An 11,559-nucleotide genomic window follows, 5' to 3' on the forward strand; every position below is an offset into this window, starting at 1 on the left:
CCACACTGTTGTCCATTTACATTTCATCTCGAGGTTTCTGCACAGGTTGGCCCCTAGTCACTGCACAAAAACATTTACATTCTGGGGGAGGTGGGAGCAGGGCGATAACATCACTTGGACGAGTAATCCAGAGGCCAGGACTGATGCGCTGAGGATGTGGGCTCAAATCCCACCATGAGTGAGAGCCGGTAGCATTTATAGGGAAATTAGGGAACAAATATTAGCCCTGCCAGCGATCTCGACAACCCACCTATGAATTCAAAAGAAACTCACCGCCAGATCTGACTCTTTTTGCTGACTTTAAGCGTGTTTTAGACCGAACTCTGTCTTTCAATTTATGCGGAAGTTTCATATCAGAGGGTGTTAGAGGTCTTGATATCGCAACTTCACTCTCCTTTGCTAAAAGCTGTGGAAATTAACACAACGCAATTAAGAAACTAAAATGTAGACTGTGGAAAATGCCAGTAATCTCGGTAAAATACATGGGATAAATGCACTACACAGGAACTTCATTCCCTATAAATTCCAATTTTGATTCGTGTGTAATTTCTTGGGTCCGATTATTTCAGATTTTAACTCCACGTGCATGTAATGGCAGTGAAAAGGGCTCATCTTTACAACCCACAAACAATAGAAGTTTATTGATGTTGACGTGGCTACATTATCCTCTGTGGCGATAGGCTGTGGATCAGAAACCGCCCCCCCCCCCCCCCCCAAAACATTGCCTTTTGCCGAGGCAGCGATAGGGAGTAAAATGATCAACATTCGCCATTGTCACTCCGCTGAAACTGACAGCAAGTTGGAGGCTTCCCATGCGAGCGGCCTGTGTGCATTGGCCGTGGCGCACACGTTGTGTGGCCTCCCGTACCTGCCTGGGCTCCCCATGTCCTGCCCATCCTCCCCTCCCCCGCATTCTCCTGGTCAGACAAGGCCTGGCCTTCAACGTCCTCCTCCAGCACATCGCCCCTCTGCTGTGCGATGTTGTGGAGGACGCAGCAGGCCACCACGATGCGGGCGACCGTCTCAGCATCATACTGGAGGGCCGCTGCAGAGCCGCCCGGGCAACTGAACAACATCTTCAGGAGGCCGAAGCACCGTTCGATCATGCTCCTGGTTGCTGCATAGGCATCGTTGTTGTTCCTGCCCGCCAGACATTTCAGGAGTCGTCGCGTGTGCCAGGCTAAAGTAGTCGTGCACACTGCCCAGGTATCGGGCGCAGAGGTGAATGATGCTCAGCTTATGATCACATATCAGCTGTACATTCATCGAGTGGAACCCCTTTCGGCTTGTGTACAGCGGCCTGTCCTCTGCAGATGCTTGTAGGGGGACATGCATCCTGGCGATGACCTCCTGGATCCGGGCATCCTCTCGATGGCATCCTACTGTTCAAGCATCCTTGTGGCTCAGTCCACATTGAAATGGATGTATTCAGCTGCCTGGGCATAAAGGGCCTCTGTGATGGGACGGATGTACCTGTGCACCGAGGTCTGTGAGATTGCGGACAGGTCTCCACTCAGCACCTGGAAGAAGCCCGTGGCATAAATGAAAACCAACCAGAACACCCGGAGGAAACCCACGCAGGTGTGGGGAGAACGTACAGACTCCGCACAGACAGTGACCCAGCCAGGAATCGAACCTGGGACCCTGACGCTGTGAAGCAACAGTGTTAACCACAGTGCTACTGTGCCGCCCATTACGTGGTGAGTAACTCATCTCCTGACTCCCCAGCATTAGCAATGTTTAGGTCAGGAGTGCAATGCAATACTCTCTACTTGTCTAGATGAGTGCAGCTTCAACTCGAGAAGCTTGACACCATCTAGGACAAAGCGACCCCGCTCGATCAGCACTCCAACCACAGCCAATTGACAAGGCTCCTTCGACAGCTTCTTCCAAAGCGGCAAACTCTAACATGCAGACAGACAAGGACAGTATGTCTTTGGCAATGTCAATAGGTTCCCCTCCAGACCACACACCATGCTGACTTGGAAATACATCACCGGTCTTTCACTGTCACTGCGTCAAGATCCTGGAACTCCTTCCCCTAACAGCACTGTGGGCCTACCTACACCTCAGAGACTTCAACGATTCAGGAAGGCATCTTGCCACCGCCTTCTCAAGGGCAATTAGGTTTGGTAATAAATGCTGGCTTAGCCAGGACTGTCTACAAACCATGAACAAATCTCTCCATAATTTATATTCATATATGGTTAGTGGAATTAAATCGCCCTCGGTGCTGAAAAGAAAACTTGCCCAGCTCCGCACCTTCCAGCTGGCACCTCTGCTCTTGTAGGTCACTGAGCATCTCACCTCTCTTTGTTCAACCTCTAACGGCAGATCCACCTGCCACCCGGGCTTACATCTGCACAAAATTCTCAAACCTCGCTTCAAGTTCCCCCATCTTTAACAATGTTCTCACAATCTAACTCTTCAAACTTTGCTTTGTTACTCTCCCATCTCCTCTCCAATTCCTGTTTGATATTGGATTTTCTCCCCATTCTCTCAAAACACCTTCTGGCGCTTCAACGTATAAAAAACCCTGCAATAAATATAATTTGCGCTATTGATCGTCCATAACGGTAGCGCAGTGGGTAGCACAGTTGCTTCACCGCTCCAGGGTTCCAGGTTAAATTCCCGGCTTGGGTCACTGTCTGTGCGGAGTCTGCACGTACTCCCCGTGTCTGCGTGGACTTCCTCCGGTCCAAAGATGTGCAGGTTAGGTGGATTGGCCATGCTAAATTGCTCTTAGTGTCCAATAAAAAAAGGTTAGGTGGGATTACTGCGTTACGGGGAACAGGGTGGAAGTGTGGGTTTAAGTAGGATGCTCTTTCCAAGGGCTGGTGCAGACTTGATGGGCTGAATGGCCTCCTTCTGCACTGTAAATTCGAAGATTCAATAACAACTACAGACATCCCAAGACTGGAGCATTGGATAGGCAACATTTAACACCAAACCAGATGAGCCAACCTTAAGGCTGATGGCCAAAGGTTTGGTCATGGATTTTTCAACTTCTGGCCACTTAATTGTGAGGAGCGACCTACAGGAGGGTGGTGGGGAGTTGGATAAGCTTCGGGGAGAGGGTCTTGGACCCAGGCAACATAAGGCAATTGAGCAACTTAAGTAAGGATGGCGAAGATGCAAGAATCGGAGGAAATGGCAGAGAGAGGGAGGGGGTGCAAGGCCACAGAGGGATTTGAAAACAGGGGTGAGAATTTTAAAAGTGAGGCGCTGCCTAACCACGAGCCCAATGTCAGCCACTCAGCACAGGGGAGAGAGGGTAACAGGACTGACTGTGAACTCAGACACGAGCAGCAGAATTTTGGATGATGTCAAGTTTACATTAATAGTATACGTTACATTGATAATGGTGGTGCTGGAGCAAACAATCAGATGACCTGTGTCACTGACTAAAATGTGCACTTTTTTTTGTCTAAATATTACATTTGCATCTGGTTCAATGTCATTTCTGAAGAGGATTGATCATCACTGAGGGAGAGAATGATGGGGTGGAGGGGGGAGGTGGAGATGGTGGAGGGGGGAGAGGGTGGAAGGCGGGAGGTGGAGAGGGTGGAGGGGGTGGAGAGGGGTGCAGAGGGTGGAGAGGGTGGAGGGGGTGGAGAGGTGGAGAGGTGGAGAGGTGGAGAGGGGTGGAGGAGAGAGGGTGGAGGGGTGGAGAGGGTGGAGAGGGTGGAGGGGGAGGAGATGGTGGAGGGGGTGGAGGGGTGGAGGGGAGAGGGAGGAGGGGTGGAGAGGGTGGAGGGGTGGAGGGGTGGAGGGGAGAGGGAGGAGGGGTGGAGAGGGTGGAGGGGTGGAGGGGTGGAGGGGTGGAGGGGGTGGAGAGAGTGGCGAGGGTGGAGAGGGTGGAGGGGTGGAGGGGTGGAGGGGGTGGAAGAGTAGAGAGGGTGGAGGGGGTGGAGAGGGTGGAGGGGAGAGGATGGAGGGGTGGAGAGGGTGGAAAGGGTGGAGGGGTGGAGAGGGTGGAGGGGTGGAGAGGGTGGGAGTGAGAGGGTGGAGGGGTGGAGAGGGTGGAGAGGGTGGAGAGGGTGGAGGGGTGGAGGGGTGGAGGGGGATGAGGGGTGGAGGGGGTGGAGAGTGGAGAGGGTGGAGGGCATGGAGAGGGTGGAGGGGGTGGAGGGGGTGGAGAGTGGAGGGGGTGGAGGGGGTGGAGAGTGGAGAGGGTGGAGGGGGTGGAGAGGGTGGAGGGGGTGGAGGGGTGGAGAGGGTGGAGGGGTGGAGAGGGTGGAGGGGTGGAGAGGGTGGAGGGGTGGAGAGGGTGGAGGGGTGGAGAGGGTGGAGGGGTGGAGAGGGAGGAGGGGTGGAGAGGGAGGAGGGGTGGAGAGGGTGGAGGGGGAGGACAGGGTGGAGAGGGTGGAGGGGGTGGAGAGTGGTGGAGGGGGTGGAGAGGGTGGAGGGGGTGGAGGGGGTGGAGGGGGTAGAGAGGGGTGGAGAGGGTGGAGGGGTGGAGGGGGTGGAGGGGTGGAGGGGGTTGAGGAATGGAGAGGGTGGAGGGGGTGGAGAGGGTGGAGGCGGTGGAGAGGGTGGAGGGGGTGGAGAGGGTGGAGGGGTGGAGAGGGTGGAGGGGTGGAGATGGTGGAGAGGGTGGAGGGGTGGAGAGGGTGGAGAGGGTGGAGGGGTGGAGAGGGTGGAGAGGGTGGAGGGGTGGAGATGTGGAGAGGGTGGAGGGGTGGAGGGGGTGGAGAGGGTGGAGATGGAGGAGGGGTGGAGAGGGTGGAGGGGGTGGAGAGGGTGGAGAGGGTGGAGGGGGAGGAGAGGGTGGAGAGGGGTGGAGAGTGGAGAGGGTGGAGGGGGTGGAGAGGGTGGAGATGGAGGAGGGGTGGAGAGGGAGGAGGGAGGAGGGGTGGAGAGGGAGGATAGGGTGGAGTGGGTGGAGGGGTGGAGGGGGTGGAGAGGGTGGAGATGGAGGAGGGGTGGAGAGGGTGGAGGGGGTGGAGAGGGTGGAGAGGGTGGGAGGGGGAGGAGAGGGTGGAGAGGGGTGGAGAGTGGAGAGGGTGGAGGGGGTGGAGAGGGTGGAGATGGAGGAGGGGTGGAGAGGGAGGAGGGAGGAGGGGTGGAGAGGGAGGATAGGGTGGAGAGGGTGGAGGGGTTGGAGGGGTGGAGAGGGTGGAGGGGGGTGGAGGGGTGGAGAGGGTGGAGGGGGTGGAGGGGCTGGAGAGGGGTGGAGAGGGGTGGAGAGGGTGGAGAGGGGTGGAGGGGGTGGAGGGGAGAGGGTGGAGGGTTGGAGAGGGGTGCAGAGGGTGGAGTGGGTGGAAAGGTGGAGAGGGGTGGAGGGGAGAGGGTGGAGGGGTGGAGTGGGTGGAGAGGGTGGAGGGGGAGGAGAGGGTGGAGGGGGTGGAGGGGTGGAGGGGAGAGGGTGGATGGGTGGAGGGGTGGAGGGGTGGAGAGGGTGGAGAGGGTGGAGGGGGTAGAGAGGGGTGGAGAGGGTGGAGGGGTGGAGGGGGATGAGGGGTGGAGGGGGTGGAGAGTGGAGAGGGTGGAGGGGGTGGAGGGGGTGGAGAGGGTGGAGAGGGTGGAGAGGGTGGAGAGGGTGGAGGGGGTGGAGAGGTTGGAGGGGTGGAAGGGAGAGGGTGGAGGGGGGTGGAGGGGGAGGAGAGGGTGGAGGGGTGGAGGGGTGGAGGGGGTGGAGAGGGTGGAGGGGTGGAGGGGGTGTAGAGGGTGGAGGGGTGGAGGGGGTGGAGAGGGTGGAGGGGTGGAAGGGGTGGAGAGGGTGGAGAGGGTCGAGGGAGTGGAGGGGGGGAGGGCGTGGAGAGGGTGGAGAGGGTGGAGGGGTGGAGGTGAGAGGGTGGAGGGGTGGAAGGGGTGGAGGGGGTGGCGAGGGTGGAGGGGTGGAGGGGTGGAGAGGTGGAGAGGTGGAGAGGGTGGAGGGGTGGAGAGGTGGAGAGGTGGAGAGGGTGGAGGGGTGGAGAGGGTGGAGGGGTGGAGAGGGTGGAGGGGTGGAGAGGTGGAGAGGGTGGAGGGGTGGAGAGGGTGGGAGGTTGAGGGAGGGGATTGGGTGCGGAGGGGATTGGGTGGGGAGGGGATAGGGTTGGGAGGGGTTAGGGTGGGGAGGGGATAGGGTGGGCGGTGGGGTGGAGAGTGGGGGATATGTCCTTTGGAGGGAATTGTGCTTTTTTTACTCTTTTCCCTGATGTAGAAATAAGATATTTCCACACAGAGTTTTCTTTTTACTCTGAATTTGGTAAATGTTGTCCAATTGCCCCTCATGGCCCATGGGGAAGGGTTTGCCCCCCATGGGGAAGGAGCTGCTCTCCATGGGGAAGGGTTTGCCCCCCATGGGGAAGGATCCGCTCCTCATGGGGAAGGGTCTGCTCCCCATGGGGAAGGGTTTGCCCCCCATGGGGAAGGGGCTGCCCCCCGTGGGGAAGGGTTTGCCCCCATTGGGAAGGGGCTGCTCCCCATGGGGAAGGGGCTGCTCCCATGGGGAAGGGTTTGCCCCCATGGGGAAGGAGCTGCTCCCCATGGGGAAGGGTCCGCCCCCCATGGGGAAGGTTTTGCCCCCCATGGGGAAGGGGCTGCCCCCCATGGGGAAGGGGCTACTCCCCATGGGGAAGGGTTGCCTGCCCATGGGGAAGGGGCTGCCCCCCCATGCGGAAGGATCCGCTCCTCATGGGGAAGGGTCCGCTCCTCATGGGGAAGGGTCCGCTCCCCATGGGGAAGGGGCCGCTCCTCATGGGGAAGGGGCTGCCCCCCCATGGGGAAGGGTTTGCCCCCCCCCCCCCCATGGGGAAGGGTTTTGCTCCCCATGGGGAAGGGTCCGCTCCCCATGGGGAAGGGGCTGCCCCAATTGGGAAGGGTTTTGCTCCCCATGGGGAAGGGTCCGCTCCCCATGGGGAAGGGGCTGCCCCCCATGGGGAAGGGTTTGCCCCCCCCATTGGGAAGGGGCTGCCCCCCATGGGGAAGGGTTTGCCCCCCCATGGGGAAGGGGCTGCCCCCCATGGGGAAGGGTCCGCTCCCCATGGGGAAGGGGACGCTCCTCATGGGGAAGGGGCTGCCCTCCCATGGGGAAGGGTCCGCTCCCCATGGGGAAGGGGCTGCCCCCCATGGGGAAGGGGCTACTCCCCATGGGGAAGGGTTGCCTGCCCATGGGGAAGGGGCTGCCCCCCCATGCGGAAGGATCCGCTCCTCATGGGGAAGGGTCCGCTCCTCATGGGGAAGGGTCCGCTCCCCATGGGGAAGGGGCCGCTCCTCATGGGGAAGGGGCTGCCCCCCCATGGGGAAGGGTTTGCCCCCCCCCCCCCATGGGGAAGGGTTTTGCTCCCCATGGGGAAGGGTCCGCTCCCCATGGGGAAGGGGCTGCCCCCATTGGGAAGGGTTTTGCTCCCCATGGGGAAGGGTCCGCTCCCCATGGGGAAGGGGCTGCCCCCCATGGGGAAGGGTTTGCCCCCCCCATTGGGAAGGGGCTGCCCCCCATGGGGAAGGGTTTGCCCCCCCATGGGGAAGGGGCTGCCCCCCATGGGGAAGGGTCCGCTCCCCATGGGGAAGGGTCCGCTCCCCATGGGGAAGGGGCTGCCCCCCATGGGGAAGGGTTTGCCCCCCCCATTGGGAAGGGGCTGCCCCCCATGGGGAAGGGTTTGCCCCCCCATGGGGAAGGGGCTGCCCCCCATGGGGAAGGGTCCGCTCCCCATGGGGAAGGGGACGCTCCTCATGGGGAAGGGGCTGCCCTCCCATGGGGAAGGGTCCGCTCCCCATGGGGAAGGGGCTGCCCCCCATGGGGAAGGGGCTGCCCCCCATGGGGAAGGAGCTGCTCACTCACATTCATGTTGCTCAGTTCGGCTCCACTCGCTTCTTCCTTGTTGTCCCGCAGCTTCTTCCGGCGTCTCTCGTTTCTATGGCCGTTGCTACGAAACACAGGAAGACTCTGGTGATTGACAGGCCGTCCAGCCAATCGGGGCCCTAGCCCGCACTCTATAGCAGCTGGAGACATGGAGCAGGGCGGGTCTTCCCTCAATCACTGAGCTGCTTACTCTGTGGTCCCCCTTCAGCATTTCCAGTTTAGTTTTCTTTTTGGTCTGAGTAGCTGACTACTCAACAATAAGCTTGGGGATGATGAGGGGGAAATTTCAGGTCATGCCCATCTCTGCCCATGTTGGCGTGCCGTCTGCCCTCCATTCAAGTAGCAGGCCCTAAGACCGCATTGGCGACCAAGGACTTCCATTGGATTGGTTTCTGATTATACTTGTTAATGTGCGATAGTGCTTAAGGACGGCAGGGGTAGCACAGTGGTTAGCACTGTTGCTGCACAGCGCCAGGGTCCTAGGTTCAGTTCCCGGCTTGGCTCAGTATCTGTGCGGAGTCTGCACGTTCTCCCCATGTCTGCGCGGGTTTCCTCCGGGTGCTCCGGTTTCCTCCCACAAGTCCCGAAAGACGGCTGTTAGGTGGATTGGACATTCTGAATTCTCCCTCTGTGACCCGAATAGGCGCCGGAATGTGGCAGCGACTGGGGGATTTTCACAGTAACCTCATTGAAAAATGAAATGAAAATTGCTTATTGTCACGAGCAGGCTTCAAATGAAGTTACTGTGAAAAGCCCCTAGTCGACACATTGCGGCTGCCTGTTCAGGGAGGCTGTTACGGGAGGCTGCAGTGTTACTTGCAGTCTTAATGTAAGCCTACTTGTGACACTAATAAAGATTATTGTTATTATTGAAACTTTTAGGATGCTGAGAGGCCTAGATAAGTGGAGGAAGTAGACAAGTCCCCGGGGCAGGATGGGATCTATGGGTAACAGCAGCCCTGAACTTTAATGCAACCAATTCATTCCAGGGCTCGAGTGGGGACCTGTGCGGCATTTCTCAGCCCACAGGTACATCGGGGAGGTCACAGTTTGGTGTGACTGGGCATCCAACTACGTTACCCTCAACCTGGACCAGGCCCACCAAGATGTCCGGGCTGCAGGATTCTCCACCAGGTCCTTGGGGCAATGATGGCACGCATGTCACCTTGTGCGCACCGGGGCATCAGGGAGTGCACTTTATAACAGAAAGTTTTTCCACTCCCTGAATGTTCAGATTGTGTGCGACCATCGCTTCCATATCACACACATATTGGATTGGATTGGATTGGATTGGATTTGTTTATTGTCACGTGTACCGAGGTACAGTGAAAAGTATTTTTCTGCAAGCAGCTCAACAGATCATTCAGTACATGGGAAGAAAAGGGAATTGAACAGAATTCAAGAAAATACATGAGAATACATAATAGGGCAACACAAGATATACAATGTAACTACATAAGCATTGGCATCGGATGAAGCAGACAGGGTGTAGTGTTAATGAGGACAGTCCATAAAAGGGTCATTTAGGAGTCTGGTGACAGTGGGGAAGAAGCTGTTTTTGAGTCTGTTCGTCCGTGTTCTCAGACTTCTGAATCTCCTGCCCGATGAAAGAAATTGGAAAAGTGAGTAAGCCGGGTGGGAGGGATCCTTGATTATGCTGCCTGCTTTCCCCCGGCAGCGGGAAGTGTAGATGGAATCAATGGATGGGAGGCAGGTTCGTGTGATGGACTGGGCGGTATTCACGACTCTCTGAAGTTCCTTGCGGTCCTGGGCCGAGCAGTTGCCATACCAGGCTGTGATGCAGCCCGAGAGGATGCTCTCTATAGTGCATCTGTAAAAGTTGGTAAGGGTTAATGTGGACATGCCAAATTTCCTTAGTTTCCTGAGGAAGTAAAGGCGCTGTTGTGCTTTCTTGGTGATAGCGTCGACTATGTGTACGCTACCCAGGGACCATGCATGACAACTGCATCCGGGGGCACTTAGAGATCCCCAGCATCTTCGAGGACCACCCCAGAATGACGGGGTGGCTCTTGGGGGTCAAGGGGTACCCTCTGTGGTCCTGGCTGATGATGCCAGTATGGAGGCCGGAGAACAAGGCTGAGACCCGATATAGCGAGGCCCATGCTGCTTCCCGTGCGGTCATTGAGCGGTGCATCGGACTGCACAAAATGCAGTTCCGATGCCTGGACCACTCTGGTGGTACCCTGCAGCACACACCCTGGAGGATCTCCCATTTTGGGTGGTCTGCAGTGCCCTCCACATTCTGGCACAGCAGACCATCCAAAATGACCCAATACCTCCCAATAACCCAAGAGGAAAATTCTGATGCTCCTCAGTTTCTGCCAAAGTCTGACTCCTGTCTTTCTGCTGACAGCATGCTCACACCCATCACCTGAATGCCTTCTTTACCGCCTGTTGCACCCTACATGCTTACCTTCAGTGACTGGTGCACAAGGACACCCAGCTCCCACTGCACACTCCCCTCACCCAATTTATAACCATTCAGGTAGTAATCTCCCTTCCTGTTTTTGCTTCCAAAGTGAATAACCTTATACTTATCCAAATTATACTGCATCTGCCATTGATTTTCCCATTGGCCCAACCTGTCCAGATCTTGCTGTACGATCCCTGCATCCTCGTCACAATTCACCCTCCCATCCAACTTGGTATCATCTGCAAACTTTGAGATGTTACATTTTGTTCCCTCTTGCAAATCATTCATATATATTGTGAATAGCTGGGGTCCCAGCACCGATCCCTGTAGTACCCCACTAGTTACTGCCTGCCACGTTGAAAAGGATCCATTAATCCCTACTGTTTGTTTCCTCTCTTTTTTGCACAATAATCTCTTACGCGAGACTTTGTCAAACACCTTCTGAAAATCCAATATATAACATCGACTGGCTCCCCCTTGTCAACTGTACTTGTTACACCTTCAAAGAATTCCAACAGATTTGTCAAGCATGATTTTCCCTTCATAAATCCATGCTGACTCTGACTGATCCTGCCACTGCTTTCTAAATGTTCCGCTATAAAGTCCTTGATAATGGATTCAAGCATTTTCCCCACTACCGATGTTAGGCTTACTGGTCTATAATTCCCTGCTTTCTCTCTACCTCCCTTCTTGAATATTGGAGTGACGTGAGCTACCCTCCAATCTGCGGGGACTGTTTCAGGGTCTATAGAATCCAGGGAGATGACCACCAATGCATCCAATATTTCCAGAGCCACCTCCTTAAGCACTCTGGGATTCAGATTTGCAGGACCTGGGGATTTATCCGCCTTCAATCCCATCAATTTTCCCAGCACCATTTCTCTCCCAATGTTGATCTCCTTCAGTTCTTCCCTCTCACTAAACCTTTCATTCTTCAACACTTCTGGTATCTGATTTGTGTCCTCTTTTGTGAAGACAGAACCAAAGTATATATTCAATTGCTCAGCCATTTCTTTGTCCCTTATTATGCATTCCCCTGTTTCTGTCTGTAGGGGGCCTACATTTCTCTTTACCAATCTCTTTCTCTTCACATATCTACAGAAACTCTTAGTGTCAGTCTTGGATCGGATACTATTTCTAATTTCCTTTGTAAGCCATGGATTGGCCCTCTTACCCCCTTTGCTTTTGTGCCAGACAGGAATGAACAGTTGCTGTAGTTCCCCCATGTGTTCCTTGAATGTTTGCTATTGTCTATCCACTGTCATCCCTTTAATTAACTCTCTCCAATCTATCAAGGCCAACTCACGCTTCATATCTTCATAGTTCCCTGTATTAA

General features: G+C 56.2%; 1 protein-coding gene across 1 annotated transcript in view; it reads right to left on the reverse strand.

Moving 5' to 3' along the window:
• Positions 1-7,823, reverse strand: part of dnai3 (dynein axonemal intermediate chain 3) — a 150,158-nt gene extending 142,335 nt beyond the window's left edge. The window contains exons 1-2 of the mRNA XM_038793427.1: positions 7,769-7,823; positions 274-406 (exon numbers count right to left, since the gene is read on the reverse strand). Of these exons, the coding sequence (XP_038649355.1) occupies positions 274-406; positions 7,769-7,774 (139 nt within the window). The 5' untranslated portion in view covers positions 7,775-7,823. The remainder of the gene's footprint in view (positions 1-273; positions 407-7,768) is intronic.
• Positions 7,824-11,559: the final 3,736 nt, after the last annotated feature.

Source organism: Scyliorhinus canicula, chromosome 4 (genome assembly GCF_902713615.1).
Source record: "Scyliorhinus canicula chromosome 4, sScyCan1.1, whole genome shotgun sequence".
In the NCBI taxonomy this organism is placed as follows: domain Eukaryota; kingdom Metazoa; phylum Chordata; class Chondrichthyes; order Carcharhiniformes; family Scyliorhinidae; genus Scyliorhinus; species Scyliorhinus canicula.